At 37.4% G+C, this 19,534-nt stretch overlaps 1 protein-coding gene across 6 annotated transcripts in view; it reads left to right on the forward strand.

Moving 5' to 3' along the window:
* UTRN (utrophin) overlaps nucleotides 1-19,534 on the forward strand; it is a 368,969-nt gene that overhangs the window by 303,398 nt on the left and 46,037 nt on the right. For all 6 annotated transcript variants that reach the window (XM_062641830.1, XM_062641829.1, XM_062641831.1 and 3 more), the window contains 3 exons: nucleotides 9,758-9,819; nucleotides 10,802-10,876; nucleotides 14,763-14,964. In XM_062641830.1, the coding sequence (XP_062497814.1) occupies nucleotides 9,758-9,819; nucleotides 10,802-10,876; nucleotides 14,763-14,964 (339 nt within the window). The remainder of the gene's footprint in view (nucleotides 1-9,757; nucleotides 9,820-10,801; nucleotides 10,877-14,762; nucleotides 14,965-19,534) is intronic.

The following is a 19,534-nucleotide window of genomic DNA, read 5'->3' on the forward strand; positions in this document are numbered from 1 at the left end:
GTTTGGGGGGGGCTGTTTCAGGGTATTTTTTTGTGGGTATGTGCTTAGTGTGTTTTGAAGGGTGGCAACTCATGTTCCTGCTTTATTTCATCAGAGCCGGTAGCTGAATTTGGGGGTGTTCATCAGGTGTGACTTGGACTGTGGGGGGATCTTTGGAGCTCCGTGTCACATTCATAGTTAGAGGATAGAGATAGGGTGGATAGTCCTGCCACCACAACAGATGAAACAAGCTAAGGTTAAGGCCTCTGACCTGTGCTGAGCAAAGATTTTTAACTACCATATTTCATGTATTCCTTACTCCAACTCAGCCAGATTTCAGTTTTTTGAGAAATCTTTTTTTTATTATGATTAGTTCAGAAGAAAGTAGGTCTTTCCTGAGTGTGTGGTAGGTGCAATCCTGCATGCACACAACTTGATGTCAAAGTATCCGCTAATACAGTGGACTTGCTCTGATAGTAATGTGTTGGCTATCCTGGAGCTAGATTGGGGAATGAAGCCAGTCAGGGCTGAGAAACAAACCCTAACATCTCTCAGAAATTGTTAGAATGGTCTTGCACAGGAAGTTTGATAAAGGGACACAAGAGCAGCACAAGTCCTGTGAGAGTTGAGGTCCTTATAAAAACAGAAACCACTGGTTTATTTTGAGGAAGTGAAAAGAATTAACTACTGCATCTCAAAGCAGACTTTTCCAGTAATCTTTCCCTATTTTCAACATGATACATGGTGCTGATGCAATGTGTTGATTCTTGTGTCTTGAAAGAGAAGAATGATGTTACATGTAGCCAGTAGGATTTATTAATTTTAAGAAGCGTGAGGAGGAATACTGAATTTCAGTAACTTCACAGTCTGACAAGCAGGATGACCTTGGCAGTTTTATTCTCATTGCTTACTGATCTAACTTCGATGTTGGCAGCAGCAGCTAAATAAAACACAGAGCTGTGAAAAATAAAATGGAAAAGAACTGATTCTGAACTTCATTTGCTTTGGTATGATCAGGCTGGAGAGTACTCTTAGCTTTAAATATTCTTTTATTCCATTCCCAAATTTCAGATATAGTTTAAAGAAAAGAGAATAACAGTGCAACACAAAAAACTTAATTGAGTGTAGTGATTACATGAGCTTTTGTAATGCAATTCAAGAGAACAGTCATCAGGATTTAATGGTTTATTGATTTCTTAATATAGAAGTAAATTCTGGGATAGAGGAAAAAATAATTTTCTTTTTTGTTTAATTTTACTAACATCTTTGAATGAGATGCCTTTATAAAACGAGTGAAAGTTATGATGAGTCTCAGTAACTGTAATTCAAGAGTAATTATGTTTACTGTCTTTACAGCAAGACTTGTATGTGCAGGGAGAAGTTTGAAGGTACCAGTTGTTCATTTTATGGGAAAGGAGAGAAAAAAAGGCAGAACAAGGAGAGTAAAAGTATCATTCAGTGATTGGCGGCTGAAAAATGAGAGTTTTTTAAAATTAATTTTGAGAAGGAAATAAATGCTTATTGAATCAGGCTACTTTAATTCTGAATGAGAGCATACACTATTCTTAGACAACTATAAATTCCTACCCTTACTTCATTCTGATTGCTTTTTGTGAGTGTCCTTGAAGAAGAAATGTAAAATATTCAGAAAGTTACATAGCTGCAGATGATGATGTAGTTCTACCTCTGCTGAGTATTTAAAACAATAAATAAAATACTGCAGTCTTTACAGTTTTATTGCACACATAAAATGGAGTTTAAAAAAAAAAATTAGGGAACTGCAACTAGAAAGCAGGAGGGATTACTTTAGGAAGCAATGAATCTGTAAGGAGAATGTCAAAAAGATGCAAGATGGCTGCATTTTCAGATGAGCAACATTTGTCCTGTTTGTTTCCTGATGCCAGAGGTAACTTGCAGTGACACGCCTAGAGAGGAGTGTCTCAGAGAAAGAGGTCTTTGGCATGCCAGAACAACATGGTGGCTTTGTAGTCAGTTTGTTCTCCCCCCCCCGTTTAGTAGTGGTTGGCATGTCTGCCCTTTCTGGGGTTGTATTTAATCAGGTAACAGAAGTATGCGAAAGATTAACAAGCCAGTGTACAAACTGCTCTGCCCTGGAAGTTCAGACAGAGGCAGTCTGGGTTTGGGATATTTTGGAAAGAGTTGCTATTCTGCTTGGCTGGAAGAAGGATTTATAGCTCATTGAGACCAGGTTTGTCAAGGTGTGTGTGCCTGGGCTATGGCAGATCCTTGGTTGAACTGAACCTACACGCATGATTTAACCTGTCTCTTTTCACTTCTTGAATTGTCTTACTGCATAAACCAGATTTTCCAAACGGCTTTGCCTCCCTTGATGTGATTTTATTGAGCCGTTTTTGCTTCCTGTTTGGTTTTTGTTTGTTTTTTTTTTCTTATGACAATTGATAGGAGTTTTTGTATTTCTGTAGTCTCAGTCTTCTCTCTCACAGTACAATTCACTCAATGGCTACCTGAATCTCTAAGATCTCAATGTTGTTAAAAAGCAAAAAAAAAGCTTATTCTTCCATATTTTATAAAAGAGGATGGGACTGCTGAGTAGTATGGAGGGGAATACAGCACAGCAGGTGCAGTATTTGGTAATGCACTTTTATTAACAAAAGTGTGAAGTTTGGGTACAAGGTTTGGCAAACTTGCCTTTGAATACACATTTCATAGGTTGGCTTGCAAAGGTTTGAGATTTAATAAGAGTTGTCTGCTGCTCATTTATAGCTATTTAAATCACACAAGTAAGTCATGCTTGGGTTCTATAACAGAATTAAAAAAATAAAGCCTATATTACATAGCACTTCAATAAAAATATTCTGAAGAGAAATAGAATAATAAAGGAGACACTAGGTATGATCATTAAACATCTTTGAGGAAAACACAATGAACTGCAAACAATGTGCAGAAAATATAATTATCCTGGCATTTCTCACTGTTCTTTTAACTGTAATTTAAGTGTTCTTCAGCTGTGTAGCTTTCAGTGCTATAAATTATTACATATTTGTACTGTGCAGAAGAAACAAAAGGGTAATACAGAAAGGGTCACAGTGAGTTTAATCTCATGCAGGCATTATATAGGGAGAGCAATTTCTTCATCAAATTGATCAGTATCAAACTCCATAGTTACCCTGGTTACTTTTCTGCAGAGACTGGCATCACTGACATCTTAAAACTCCTATTTTATCCCCCTCCTATATCAGTATTTCCCTTAGAAGAGGAAAAGAAAAATAATTTGCAGAAAAAGGTGATAGAGGTTTCAGGTTTTGAGAGTTTCTTCAATTACTAGTTCCTATGCGGGTCTTTGTTTCCTATTAAAGAAATGCAATAGTACATTTTCTCTGGAGAGATTTCAAAATATCTGCATATAAATTGTTCCACCAACCTCTCCTATAGATTAGCCTTGTAATGCATTATGCCAACTCTTTTTCATTAAACAGTATTTTCTAATGGGCTTAAAAACAAAAGAAAAAATATATATCTAGATAAAGCACCATGCACATTTGTAAAGTGAAGATGTTATGCCATTTGAAATTTGGCAGGGGCAGCAAAGTCAGAGTTCTGAGTACTGTTGATTCATTACTGATCAGTAAAGGTCTTGATTTCAGGTAACATTTTGTGCAAATTGATTACAGGAACAGAAAGCAGCTTAACATGATGATGCCAGAGTATTGCTTCAGTGTCTGATCTTGTGGTGTTTGCCAGTGATTATCAATACAGCATTAGGCTTTGCCTGTGCTGGGAAATGATAAAACCCCCACCAATCTGTCTCTAGTATTCTTTCATGTAGACAAAAAGCTACAAAAGAAGGAATTGAATTTTATTCCCCCCCACCATAACTCCATGGGCAGCTTGCCAACACCAGGAGACACACTACTTCATTTCAACCGGACTGTTCTCTTGCTTCTAGAGATCAGAAGTGACAAGCTAGCTGTTTCTCAGCTCTGTATTTACAACCGGGAAGTGTTTTTAACATGGATTATCTTTGCCAATTATAATTAGAAAGCTGCCAGCAAACATAATGGATAAAACAGATTGCAAGGGTAAATGTTTGTCATTTAAGCTTTAGAGCACTTCATTAATATGTAGCTTTTGAAATTTGGTGTATTTTATGGTTATAATGTGTATTTTTAGTTACTGAGATGTACACAAATGCAGTTAGACTTTAAATTACACAGTTTCATCTTGTAATCTATTCATGGATGCATATTTTGCTATGTGGCTTATACTGCCATCAGTAAGTTTTGCGGAAGAGAGCTGGGACACTCTGAATAGCTCCCAACTTTTTATACTAGCCACTAAAAAACACTGAATGAATTCTCTTGTAGCTCAGTCAGTGAAACACTTTTAATTCTCCATTGACTGAACCAAGAGGGAAGATGTTATGTTTGCACCACTTGTGTTACTGCTCTGTAGACCTTCTCACTTCTGGCATAGCAGAAATCCCTTGTGCCACTCACTGGCCAGAATGAAATCATGTAACCTGGGCTCCTGTGGACTTTGAAAAGTTCTTTTTATCCAGTCCCATTTGCATGCAAGATGAATAATGAGCCCAACTGGTGTTTACTTTCACTCAGGGTAAATACCATTTCACTCTACAGGTAGTTCTTCTTGAAGTTAGTAGAGTATTTGCCAGAGAAGATGCTCCTTGGTGTGAGTGTAACTGTGACCTGGGACAGAACTACCCCAGTGATTGTAACAGAGAGGGAAGACTCAGTAGATTTGTCTGCTCCTGGCTAAATGCTTGTTTTGAGTCTTTCCTGAAGTTCAGTGAGATGACTAAAAATTATAAACTTATGTTTTTTCACCAGTTACCATGTCATCTTTTGTCTTTAGCATCATTCCAAATTTAGATTTCTGCTATTCCACTAGATTCTGCAGCTTTAGTTTTCTATCACTGGGAGTTACAGGTTGTGTTCTATAGAAAATGGGATTTCTTATCTTTCTTGGCAAATAACAGGGCTGAATTTTCTTAAGTTCCCTGTTGTGTCTCTGTGGTAAAAACAATCCATCCAATTCTACCTAATTACTTTCTGGGACTTATGGAAAATTATGGCCTCCTGAGGAATCAAGTTGGAGTTCTTTTCATGATGTGGTAAAATTATTTTGTTTGTAAATCTTCAGGAAATGACTGGAGCATTTCTGGGAATGGGTTGTGCACTAGTTGCTTACCATGGTTTAGCAACTCTGTTAACTTATCAGTTTCTGGTCCTTTGCTCTAACAATGACATCTTTCACACGTGCATGTAAAATACGTACAAAGTGTGTAATCTTCTTTGTCATTTTCCTTGGTTTTGTAGGTCTGATGTTATTTGTGTTTACTGAGCAAAGTATCAGAGGCTTCTCTGATGCATGAGCACATCCAAGTCTGCTTTTACACTCTAGGCAATCACTGACAGGCCATTGTAGCTACTGTGATGCATGTATTTCTGAGTAAGTTGTTATGTCATGAGCTTGCATAAAAGGAGCTGAGAGATTGCGGTCAGGAAGTTTTCTCCCAGTTCCATCAAGTCTGTCTCATCTGCTACAGACCACCCAGTACTGTAAAGTTTCTGAGCACATTTCTCAGTGCATCACCTGCTTGCATTAGTCTTGCATCTAACACAAAAGATACGGTAGCTACAGCGGAGAAAGGTAGATTTTATTTCAAAGAGCTGCTTTACAAACCAAATCACCAGAAAGCACTTTGTCTTGCATGCCTCCTGTTTGGACTGCCTAATAAAATGAGTTCTTTCTCTGACAGTTTTATTTGTAGCATAGGAAGGTTATCTGCGCACCCATTTTTTTCTTCCTGTGAAAATCAGTTTGTATCCACATAAAAGTCCCTGCATATTACAAAACTGTTATCAAACAAAACTTTGCATTAGGAAATGTCGCTGTTGAGACTGATTCCTCCCCTCTTCCCCAGTTTTCTACAGCTCTCTTTAAATTTTGTGTCACGTGTTTTTTTTTCTTCAGCTCTGTCCAGAGTAGTCTAGCTTGGGTGAATTTTGTCTTAAGTGAAGCCTATCCATGGAATATATTCAGTGGTGGTAGTAGCATTGCCCACAGCAATGGAGTTGCTGTCTCCTTTGACTTGAACAGGCTGTTGAGCTGGTGATTCAGTCACCCTGAGCCCATTCCTCTTCTCTGCTGGATCACTATACAGGGTTGCTTAGCTGTTATGGATGGTTCCTTGCTAGGTGTAGTCATTTAGCAGCTGTCAGGTAGTACTGACTTCTAGGTAATTACGGACAACCTTGGATGAATTCCACCGAATGATGTTCATTGGGCCTCCATTCTCACATAATTCATGTGGCATGCAAAAGAACTGAGTTACAAGTTTTCAAAACCCATTAGTCTATATGCAGTCTGACACAAATGTATTTCTCTTTCAAACAAACATAACAATATTTTCTGGTCATTATGAGGTATAAATTTCATGTTTTGTGTTTTTTCTGTAAAGAGAAAATTTAGCTCTTCATGTATTTACTACTTTAAATGGAGAAACATTATGATAATGTAGGATACAGACATTTTGGCTATCTCCACTTTTTCCTGTTTCATTTTAATCATGCACAAAATATAAATGACATCATTTTTGCACAGCATGTGGTCACAATTGAACTGGTTTTTAGTCTTTCGAATAAAGCTGCTACTGAAACTGGGCACTTAAAGCAGACAGTTTCAATAATGAAATTGTTGTTTCTTGAAAACCTGATTTGAGGAAATTAAGTTTGATTGGTAATGCCACCTCTTATTCATTACATATGGGTTTATAAATTACTTAGAATCTGGAATCTAAATTGTAATTAAATCTGCCCACATCCTAATTAAGGATTACAGACGCATACTGGAGTATGTCAGTATATTTCTGCGAGGGCATGGAGAGGGGAAAGCTAGAAATTATCTAGGTATTTAAACTTTTTTTTTTTTAATAAGAAAAGATTTCTGTACCTATCAAAACTTACAATTTATTGCAAGAAAAAATCATTTCCAATCAACTTCTACTATCACTCCGTTGTTGTTTGTGTAGAGAGGCATTTGCTGCTAACAAAACCGCACAAGTAGGAAATAGATTTCTTCATGGAAACATATTTTTTAATGTCAAAAAATAGTTAACTGAGGAATAAAGGCTGTGATTCAGCAAAGTCCTTACCATCATGGCTTATTTTGACATGATAGTTTCTAAGGCAGTGAACAGGATTTGACTCAGCTAAATTGCATATTGTTCACATGCAGTGTTTGCATTAATATTTCAGCATTTAAATGAGTTAAATGTATTTTTACATACACCTATATTTAAAGTTTCTGTCACAGTACTGCCACCTACCTTCACATAGAAGTTTGAAGGTGTTTTAGTTCAGTCTTTTCTTAGAAAATTCTATATTTTTCACTTATGATGTTCATAGTAAAATCACTGGTCTTGGTCTTTTTTTTTTTGGTTGGTTGGTTGGTTGGTTTGGGGTTTTGGGAGTATGGGTCTGTTGGGGGGTGCAGGGTTTTTGGTCAGGGAAGTTGAGATGAAGCAATTTCCTTAAAACAGGCTTTATTAAACTGATTGCATATTGGATCCATTTCAGTGGGCAATTGCAATGGGTTTTGTCAATAGAAATAAATTACAAATTGTCACCATGATAATGGCAGCATGCTTAACATGATGTTGCAGATATTTGGCAGCTTCAGGACTATTTTTGAGATCATTTAATAAATTGATCAGTACAACCCATTGTATTTTCTGTTCCTGTTTACTGAGGCTGTATTTGTTGGCTTTTCTAATATACTGTAGGTTTTTCATGGCAGATGTTTGAGAATGCTGGACAGTCAGTTGCCCTTACCTTGGCACGGCACCAAACCTAGATACATCCTTTTTTGTTATTGGCTTCATGATGATTGATTGGTGTGCCCCTTCCAGGAAAGTAATTGTCAAGCTTCTTGTTTTTCAAATTACTTTTCTGGACAAGGATAAACATAGTGCTGTTACAAAAGTGTCTTTCTAGAAACTGCAGAAACACTGCTTTAGATACTGATATGCTGAACTCTGGTATGCTTTAGCTTCGGAGTTCAGCATATCAGAGCCTTAGCCACCTCATTTAGAATTTGAAACATGAATGCAATTCATGTGATACTATCAAACTGAAACCAAATTAAACTTTAAGTTCAGGAAAAATGTGTTCTCTCTTCTCCCTACTTTCAGTTGTTTTAGAGAATAATCACAAAGAGGGGGAAAAAAAAAGATTTATACCTAAACTAAAAAAAGGTTATACCCAAAAGTTTATACCTATTTATACCTAAACTAAAAAATAAATACATATTTTGTCTATGAACTTCCATGAAAATCAGCTCACAAAGTTGTGATGGTGCCAGACATACAAATGAGACCCATTTCAGAGAGTTAAGCCTAATGTTGGGGAAAAGCTGACTGTGGAGACCAGACTTAAAGCTGGAAAGGTCACTCTAGTGCATGGAGTGTAAAATGAAGATCATATCCCCTGTTCAGAGACCTGTTGTATACACTTTCCACTAGTGAATATCAAAGAGTAATGTAAAGAAGGGCTCTCAGCACTTTGCTTGGAGCCTGCCTTCCCTTTGTAGTACATGTCCTGTCTCTGGCCCTTTTTTTTTTTTTTATGTACTACCTGGCATAAAAGGGTTCTTTCTTCACTGAGTTTTCGATTTAAAAAAAAATTAATTGGTGATGGTAAATTACGGTGCACTCACTGAGGTACAGCCATTTATATATTCCAACTGAAAATACAGTCCACTACATTTAACAGCAAAGTGCCATTAAAAGTTATTATTTGCAACCTATATGTGGAAAAACCTGCATACCTGTGTGTGTGGTGGGGAAATATGTGCATATTAACAATTTATAAATGGAAACAAAGGTGAAATACATGGTGTTCTCTGCTTACTACTGTTAGATTTGCTAACCTAGCATCATATATTTTTCATTATCAATTTTTAAAGGGAATGCTATTATCTTTTTATCATAACTTCCCTAATTAATTCTTTATAATTCAAATGTAAATACTTTGTGAGGCAAGATTGTGCAATCTTTTCAGCAATTAATATTGATAAATACAAGAAAATTGTGGCTTGTAGAAAGGGAGATTTCAGTAGACCTGACATAAGTTTTGACCCCTATGGCTGCATGCTTGAAACTGTGGTGAATTGAAACAGCACTGCTAAACAATGGGTTAAGTACTGCTGCCTATTCACTGTCTATTCTGTGAGTACTAGTGTAGAACACACCCCCTAAATGAAAATACCTATTCACTGGGGGTGTGAATGGTGATCAGGGTTTCCATTGAACTCAATCTTAAAGGTCCTTTCCAACATAAATGGCTCTATGATGTGTTACAGGTAAAGCTTAAAATCATTGTATGTGTTCTGATATATGTTCAGGTATGCAAAGAAATAAAACCTCAGTGCTTTTTATTTTTACCATGGTTTTACAAATACTTTCATTGTACTAAAGCACCAGGAAATTCTGCATTCTTACCATATTAGTGTGCCTCTTTGCTGCAAAGTCCGAGTTCAACTGATAAAGTCATACGTAGAATCAAAAGTAAATATTGTTAAATATGGGTGGGCTGTTGTCTGTCTAACTTTGTGGTTGAAAAATCAAGGAGCTAAGTGACTTGGATCATGCATTTTAATTAAAGAGCTGAGGGATTTCTTGCCACTTAAACAGGAAATCTGAATATCTTTGGGGTTTTGTTCTTTGGAAGTGTGTATGTGTGTTACCTGAAATTTTGATTACCTCATTCCTTTGTAGTCATGAGACACAGACAACCTGTTGGGATCATCCGAAAATGACTGATCTCTTCCAGTCCTTAGGTGAGTGAATTTCTCAAAATAAACCATTATGTGATGTTCACTCCATGAGTAGAAGCTGCTTTGATTGCTGACCATGTCCCAGTTGTGTGTTACAGAGCATTGCCTACCTTACAATGAGACACATTTTGCATGAAAACTCCTTCCTTGATCGTGCTATGTGTATTGCCTTTCAGTACTTTTAATTCTGAACAATATGCTCTGACTCTGTTGTTTAATGCAGTTATCTTGTTTATCTCTTTAAATCCACTAGGGATTATCCAATGATGCAGAGTGTCTGTGTGTTTAAAGCAGGCTGCCTTCTGCAGTGAACTGATTTTTGTAATAAAGCAGAACATCTATGCTTTCAGGAAAAGCTAGAACATATGATGGTACAACTAGTTCAATGTGCCCTGCTAACATCTACATTTATTGTGAAATATCCCTTTCTAAGGAACAAAAGGGTAAAATACTGTGAAGTGCAGAGAAATATTACAATACTCATCTGTTTTTAAAATAGAGCTTATGGTTATCTTAGTCCCTTTCAAAGCAGTGTTTACAAAGGCATGGCACAGAAATTGTGACTTAAATAAACATTTTTTGTCTCTGTTACTTTGACCTTAGCTGCCTTCTGTTTCTTACATATTATCTGATGGAGCTGTAAAATATTTGAGAAATGTACTGTATTTGAGCACTTGTCTGGAAAGTACTTAACACTGCTTAATATGTATTAAAACTTTATTGTATATGTACTACATGCACCAAGGTAATGTTAGGATTTCTGGTGTGCCCATCTCTGAAGGCTCTGGTCTCTCAGGGTCACGAGGCTTTTGCTGAAGTTGGAATGGACTGAGGCCTCGACTTCTCACTTTGTTTTACTTTTTCTATTAAGTCATTGCAGAGAAGAGAAGGGATATCACATTTCTTCCACAATGTGAAATTTGCATGTAAAGGAAGCCTCCAGGCTACTTTTAGGGCTGCTCATATTTCTGTTCTCCTGTTTCAGCTGACTTGAACAACGTACGCTTCTCTGCCTACCGTACAGCCATCAAAATCCGACGACTGCAGAAAGCACTGTGCTGTGAGTTTGGCCTTTGAGGCACATTATTTCTCTACAGTACTTGGGAAAGGGAGGGTAAACTTAAATCTAACAACATTCATGTTTAACAAGTGGCCAGATACATCCTTGACAAATTGTCAACCAAGAAAATTGCAGGAAGACTTGCCTATATATGTGTCATTATAACAGGAGCTTGTTGTCATCTGGCACAGTTTTAAGACCACCTTCAGAAATGCAATCAGTGCTGTTCCTTTTGTCATTGTTTGCATAGCTGATTATTTCTTGCCAGGGAACAGGTCAAATTCCCTTTGACTGTGATGATTCTCAACCTCATTCTGTCCCATGAATGACTTCTGAGGTAGCCAAAACACGGCATGTGCTAGCACCTCGTCCCTGAGGAAGGGGAGAATGGTTAAGCCCTGTTAAGAATTCTAGTTTTGGCTGTTACTTGGTGGTTTTGTTTTAAGATAGGAAAAGAGTCATTTTCTGTGCCCCTGTCATTCATTCTCTGGTCTGAATTACTAATCTACTACTGTAGTCTTCTGTTGTATTTCCTGTAATTTTAACTGTGGATGTTTTTTAAAGGTGTTTGGATGCAGAATGCTTCAGAAAGGCTTATGTGCTAAGGCAAAGAAAATGCCAAAACAAATCACTAGAAAATGAGGTCATTGTAAACTGTAAAATGTGACAAATTGCTGTCACAGCCTCAAGCGTGTGTATAACTGCAGAGGCCTTTTTGCTGAGAACTCTAAGGGCACAGCTGAAGCAGGATGCACGGTCCCACTTGCACATGATGGATTTCGACTTTGCAGTGAGGACTGGTGACACAATATTAGTGCTATACAAGCAGGTTCAGGGTTATATAATTTGAGAACTATACTTTGGAAAACTTTGCTGATGCCAGCTCTCCTTCCTAAGTCTTTGGTCTTGTTAAGTGTCAAAACCCCATGGTTCTGGGGAATTTACTCCCTCCCACCCTCCCTTAGAAGTGGGAAAGTAGTCAAGTTCTGTCTTGTTCTGTTTTTTCAAGGTAGATTCCTGCAGAGACTAATATGTGCATATGTACCTAAGTGTATTTATTTTTCAGGAAGCTGAGAAAGATTGCAGGCTGAAAAGAACAAATTCTTAGCTTCTCTCTTTCAGGTTATGTGGGACAGACATACACAGAGCACTTTCCCACTGTGCCAGAAGAAAAATGAAGCCAGAGAGAGTATCCTGTGTTGCAGTTGTACTGGGCAGCTATGTAACACCAGACGCTGACTGTTGTATTTTATTCTCATGCAGCATAGTTTAGCTTGTTTTCAAGAAATTGTATTGCCCCAGGTACTGAAGTATAGTACTAGAAGACAGAAAGGGAGCAAAATTTCCATGTGTATTCAGAATTCTGTCACTGAGCTCTGCTGGGTGATTTAAAATATATGAATGCTAATAGGATTATCAGCAAGGTTAAGGAATGACGATTAGTCACACACCAGACTAAAAGTGAGAGCTGTGTAAACTTTGCTTAGCCATGCAGTCTTTTAAAGGAGCTGCTATCATTCACAAGGTCTTGCTGATACAAAAGCTCCATAGCAATGCCTGACTATTTTCTGTAGAACTTCAATAACTTCAAAACAGCTGCATGTAACTATTTGCTCCTGAGTCAGTCACTCACATCTGTTTGAACCCTGCTGAATGACGTGGTTTCTGTTTACAGTTTTTCTTTAGAAAAGTCTCCTCGCTGCAGAAATGACCCTTCTGTGCATTTGGTGGTTAACAGCAGGACTGGGTGTTCAGCACATTCAAACAGATGCAAAATGGTACTGCAAAAGTGCACTAAAAGCTGTGTATAGTAGGCTTCATGCCAGCAAAAGCATGCAAGTCTCAGGTTATCTTTTCTCCATTTGCATAAACACAGTTTATTTAAAAACTTACAGAAATAATAGATTCACAAAAAAATATGTCATCTTGTGATATATAGGGTTGGTGGTTTTGTTTTGGTTTTAAATATGCCTGAGAGCCTTTTCTAGTGTATTATGTATTTTCCAGCCACTGCAGAAGGTAATGCTGCAGTGTACTGCCAAATACTTTGGCTACCTCAGGTCAAACTAATGGCAAGGTGTTTGCAGCAATTAGCATTATGCCTGTTTGGTAAATGTATATGACCGGCATTTGTTTGCAAGTACAAGAGATAGGCTTAAGGGAGGGAAGAAAAAAAAAGATAAACCAAATGTAAAACCCCTGCAAGTCTGATGCTGATGCTGTAAAGTTAGAGTAGCATGTACTGATGTCAGTGACGGAGAGGAAAGGCAAGGGCTGTAGGTTAGCATCTCTTATTTTAAAATGATATGAGGAAGGGTAGGCTGGGTAAAAGGGATTAGGAATCATAGAATCAGCTAAGTTAGAAAAAACCTTTTAAGATGATCAAGTCCAGCCATTACCCCAAGACTGCCAAGTTCACCACTAAACCATATAGAAGGGCCTCATCTACACAGTTTTTGAACACTTCCAGGGATGGTGACTCCACCACTTCCCTGGGCAGCCTGTTCCAATACCTGAGCACCCTTTTGGTGGAGACGTTTTTCCTAACATCCAATCTAAATCTCCCCTGTCGCAGCTTGAGAATGTTACCTCTTGTCCTATCATTTGTTATTTGGGAGAAGAGACCAGCCACCTCCTCTCGCCTTCCTCCCTTTAGGTAGTTATAGAGAGTGCTAAGGTCCTCTCTGAACCTTCTTTTGGCACATAATGTTATCTTTTGGTAGATGATCACTGAGTTCTTGAAAGATACGCTCATAGTGGTTAGTGTTGTCCTCCTCCTACTTTTTCTGATGAACTTCTTTTCCAGCCCAAGTTAGACTTACCTGATTTGCACAGGCTGCCTTTTTGGAGTCCTTATTTAACATCATTGGTGGAGAGCAATTTACAACACATCTGAGACTGTCATGTTTCATTTCCTTTGAGAGGTGACATTTATAGTAAATGTGTTGCTGACACTCCAGAAACAGCTCTGTATGAGCTTGGAATATACTTCAACTTCCTGTTGTATACACTGTAGCAAGGATGCAGCTTTGTTTTTTTCTTTCCCTAAAGTCCCCTCTCCTATTAAAAAAATCTCACAGAGATTTATACCACCCTTTGACTTACACTATTCTTTCTTTAACATCAAAATAAGTTTCCTCTTTTCTACTTTGTTTTGTAGAAGGAATTAGAAGAGCTCGTTGATAGCTTTTTATTTTCACTATGCAAAGCCCAGATTTTCACAATCATATTTGTGTGGTTTGGGAAGCAAAACCCTTTTCACCTGTAGGATACCCATAGCATGACCAACTGCTTATAGGAAGAATCCTGTAATAAAGGAGATCAAAATATTTTTCATGAAAGCATAGAATTAATGTTCTAGAAAACTACAACAAACAATTTCCCTGGGTCCTTCTGCTGGCTTTCCTTTAGGCCTTAGTTTAGCAACCACTGTTCAGTTAATCAGGCCTCAGAATATTCTGTCTGCACTTAAGAGAACATTTTTACTGAAGAGTGCTCTTTTTTGATTCAATCAAAAGCGATAGTCACTTAATGGGACTCGGCTTTGTGGTAAATGTGAAGAATCCTCTAAGCCCTGAAGTTAGGATCCTCTAATTGGAGATTAGTTCAGTGGCTTTTTAAATATTCTTCAGTCTGTGCAGTGTCATTATGGTGTTCTTGTTGATCCTGTTTTTTTAAATAGGTAGTACCAAAATGCTGTTGACATATCACAGAGAAGGGGTTTTCACTATTATGTTACTTAATGAAAGCTATATCTTAGCTAATTGTCTGCAGCATTGCTACAACATGCACATGAACAAGTATTGTGAAAGTTATGCTCAAGCATCTCTTATGCATCTTCTTTCTTTCTTTCTTTCTTTCTTTTTTTTTAATCCTCTTTTGTTAGTGGACCTATTGGACCTGAACACAACAAGTGACATTTTCAAACAGCACAAGTTGAGTCAAAATGACCAACTGATTGGTGTCCAGGATGTGATCAGCTGTCTCACAACCATCTACAGTGGACTTGAAGAGAAACACAGAGATATGGTGAATGTTCCTCTCTGTGTAGACATGTGTCTTAACTGGCTACTCAATGTATATGATAGGTAAGTAAGAAGTCTTTATGCACAGTGTGTATCCCAGGAATTTAATATAGTATTAACAAAGTATAATTGTGATTTTTGCATATGTGACATGACATATCAATAATGCTAGACTTATGGGACTGTTGTGTATTTTTCTGAGTTACTTTCTTGAGGAAGTGTCCATGATAATAGAAAAATGATACAGCCTTGAGAAGTTCTTTAATAAAAAATTACATCTTTTGATATTTTTGTCTTAGTAGTGAAAGTGCAGTTGCTTATAATGAGATGTTTCTTATGCTGTCCTGCTCAAATCTTTGAAGTATCATTACACTGCTTTTATACTACTACTATCCTCAGAGGATACAATAAAGTCCCCTCCAACAGCCCCTCATGATTTTGGCCAGTTCTTTCTGAGTCTCCAGACACTTCTTTCTTCTGCTGAATGTTAGACTCTCATCTCTCTGCACTATGTCAGCCTGCATGACCTAAAGTTAGTATGCTTTTATTTAGTTGTGATTTTGAGTCATGAGTCTGTTCCTCATTTTTCTTAGTGGTCTTCAGTGTTGTCCTTGCCCTTCCGTAGTAAAAACTGGGAAAAGACTTGGTTTCTATCAGCTTCTCCATTTCATATGATCTATTAAGTTACATTGCTTGAGCAGCAGCATTTCAGGACCCTTCTGCAGCAGATTGAAGACACAATAATGCAATACACAGGGTGGTTGCTTTAGTTTTGTCTAATTGGATAGATGCTTTAGTTTGGAGTTATACGCAGAATTACAAATCCAGATTTCTAAGCTGCATAAGGTTGTTTACCAAATTTCTTTTATTTCTCTCCATTTGAAGATGGAAAGGGCAAAATTATTTCTTGATTAATGATAGAAATTCTTATAACTGGCTTTGCAAGACAGCTGTTACTTGTTGGTGTACACAGTATCTTCACTATGTTCACTCACTTAACCAGTGCCAGATTCTAACAGTTCACAGCTTTTTGCATTCTCCCCCTTCACTTGCCCAGAGGACTACATTCCAGTACTCCTATACCTTATGGATATTTTATTTTATTGTTATTTTAAATATTGTGGTAGGGGAGAGTGAAGGGGGGAAGAAAGTACATACAAGAAGTTAATCACTGATGTGCTGACTGTGTATTATGCGTTGGCATTCAAGTATTGCTCTTTAATACCATGACATTTTTGTTAGTTGGACTCATCATTACTGCTGAAAAAAATTGACAGCCCATCATACAATGGCTGGGACTTCTTCCTGCAACTATTTTCATTTTGCAGAGCTGCCAATCAAGCAGTAGATCAAGTGGGTTGCTTGGCTTATGTTATTGTTTATTTTGAGTAAGAGGCTTAATAATGTCAGAGGGTTTTTTTGGTTTTTGGTTTTTTTTTGTAGTTACTGGTTTTGTTGTTGGGTTTTTGGGTTTGGGTGCTTTTATTTGGGTTTTTTTTTTGGTTGTGTTGGGGGGGGGTTTGCTTGTTTTGGTGGGGCTTTTGGTTCTGGGTTGTTTTGGGTTTTTTCTCGAGATGTTTACAAATCCATTATATTTTCTTCAGCTTACCTTTGTTTACTAACTTCAGGTAGAACTCAGTTGTTTAATCTGTTTATATTTATAATGCCCATAGTAAGCAACAAACCTTTCTTTCAATAATGTTTCCTGTTGCTCACAGTTCCCTTGATTATTGTGCTGAAAGCTTTAGTACAGATAATTCTTCAAGCTGATGAAAGACTTGAATATTTGGTCAAACTTCAAAAAATAGAAGATGAAGGTTTTCCGAGATAAAATTGTCTTTTTCAGTGTGTTTCCTTGCTCCCCTTTCAAATCTATTCCAGGAGAAAAAATAATGCTGAAAGAATAGGCACCAACTTTAAGCTGGCTTTTGTTTTGCCTTTTTTTTTCTAAATTGGCCTTTAGGAAAGAGCTAATTTGTATCTTGGCATTTCCGTTGTTTATTGCATTGGTGTCATACGTATACAATGTTTCAAATCATTAAACTGTCTACAAAAAGCATGTTGGTCGCATGCTATTAACCTGAAATTTAATTACCGATTAATCACAGATTGATGGCAAACTAAGTAGTTCTTCTGACTTACCTACAGATGTCTTTGGCCCTTTAAAAGAACCAGTTTATTTTTAGAAAAAGTCTGTTGTGTTCTGGTATTTTCTGACACATCGGGAATGATTCATTTGTCAAGCTGTGTAGAGGAGAGAAACATTACATTTATTCAGTGACTTTCACTTCTTCAAGGACTCAAAGGTTGTTCCAGGCAGCAATACCTGCCCTATAAACATTTTCAAAACTTAAAGTTCCTTGATTTGGTTAGAGATTTATTAAAAATAAATGCATTGCATTTTACAAAGAGAGCTGTGAAAGAAATTGCTCTATGAAATCATTTGGCCAGGCCTGTGTTTAAATCATCCAGCAGCAATAGCCAGTGGTTATTGTTCTGGACTATATGCTGTCAAATTTGCTACAATCTCCAAACATCATTTATATGATATGAACTGATAGCTTTCAATATTAATGGAATATCTTAACACCCTTGAAATAATTTGTTTCAGATATTTTAGTCTATCATACAGAATATAGATTACATGTGCTAATTGTCGATGATGACTCTATTTTAATCAGAATTACTCATGAAGAAACTTTCACATGCACTGTTCTTAACGTCTTGCGATGTTTGTCTGAATTCTTGTATTTCAACTTTTAAATTTTCTCATTTTTTTTTAAGTTAGGATACTTCTGATAATGCCTTATTTTAAACTGAATTTCTTTGGTACATTAGTCTAGGAAGGGTAGTTATGTTATGGCACTTATGCTAACATTTTCCATATGATCAAAGCTGTCTTTCATGATCATTCTCTATGGCCCAGTCTTTGCCTGAAGAATTACAACTTTGTTATTTCTTGTAGCACTGGAACACCTGGCACATTCTAGCACCCTGCTGAGTTAATATCCCAGGCCTTACCAGTGTGTTAATTTCAGCAAAATCAGAACTTCTGAGGAGGATGAGAGACCTGCTCAGTCAGCCTTAACTTTATGCCTTGGTTTTGATGGTAGCTGATGGAAGTTTTCTGTGTCCACTCAAATTACATTCCGTGTGTTGATGATAGGTGTCTTGACTCATAGAGGACTCTGCAGGAGCAGCTTAGCAGGCTGTGATAGTAGTAAGAAGCACTCTAGAAAGGACACGGCTGTAGAAAAGGAAAATTAGCTCCTTTGTCTGACTTCTCTGTGGTTGATCGTGTGGAGGCAGAGATCTAACAAACTGCCTTCTGTTGCTGGGTTGTGTAGATAATCGATAGATGCAGTCTGTGTTAGTCCTTAGTTGCAATGTCAATGTTGACTAGCCTTGAGAGCTCTTCTCAAGGGCTCATCTTTTTCCTCCTCCAGTTTTCGTTGCTAGTGCCTGATGCTTTTATGCTATTGCCCCACATCCCTGGGGAACAAAGGGTTCCTCTGAGTTTGATACTGCTTACCTTGTTTTCTGTTGATTTGTCAGTCATTCTTATTGTGTGTTCCTGTTTGCAGTCTCTTATACTTAATCTTGTCCTCTGTCTGGCAGCTTTTTCTTATCTGGTTAACTCCTGTGTGCAGCTGTGCCCATTACTGTATGCCCCTTTGGCATTCACATTGTTCACATACTTAGGTAAAATGCTTATATATTATATCTGGTTATGCCATTGTGACATTACAGAATACTTACATAACATTGTTGCTAAACAATAGTTTTGTATGTTTATATGCAACACTTTAATATTAATTATACCCTGATTAGTACATTTATAATTTGCAAGTGTCACAAGCCTCTGTTTTGACTATAGTGTAGACCATGTTTGCCTGTCAAGTAAGTTTTGGGTACTAAATCTGTTAGGATGTAAGAAAAAGGAATGAAGCTTGCATATGATGCTTGCATGATTTTGGAAAGCTTTTGGAAAGTTTGCTAAGGTAAGTTTCCTGAAAGACATACCTGCTGATAATTTAAACCCAGCCTAATGTCTGTCTTTGAATTTCTGAGGTGGTTTAGGATTTAGCACACTGTTCTGCAGTTGAGATGTTCCTGTAGCCAAGTAGTACTAAACTGTATTATATGAATCCCAAATGCTCCACACACCTGATGTAGAAAAGTTGGTATTGTAGTTGTTTCACTTGTTTGGAGTTCAGTTGTTATAGGATTAGTAAGGGAACTGATGGGGCATAGCTTGTGTCAGTTGTCACTGTTAACTATCATGTCTTCCTCTCCTCTTCTGCATCCTGTAGTTCCAGTATCTCCTGTAGTAAGATGTAGGTTAACAGTGGTCTTCCTTTCTTTTCTGATACTAGAGCCATTTCGAGCTTACCTTTTTTCCCCTCTTATTTACTTGTTGCTGTATAGTAGTGACAGTCATCAGTTTTTGTATAAAGTTGCTTTTTTTATTCTCTGCAGCTGTGTTGGATCTCTGAAACAGCTGAATGATTGCTCTCTGCTTGGATGGAGAGTTCAAGCTATGCACCAAAGTTGTATGTGCCCTCAACCCAGCCTCTACTCATGTAGCGTGGTACCCTCTTATGCCCTTGACCTTGATCTAGTTAGCTGATTC

This window comes from Pezoporus occidentalis, unplaced genomic scaffold, assembly GCF_034315485.1.
Source record: "Pezoporus occidentalis ecotype Australia unplaced genomic scaffold, CSIRO_AGI_Poc_V1 ctg7, whole genome shotgun sequence".
Lineage (NCBI taxonomy): Eukaryota > Metazoa > Chordata > Aves > Psittaciformes > Psittacidae > Pezoporus > Pezoporus occidentalis.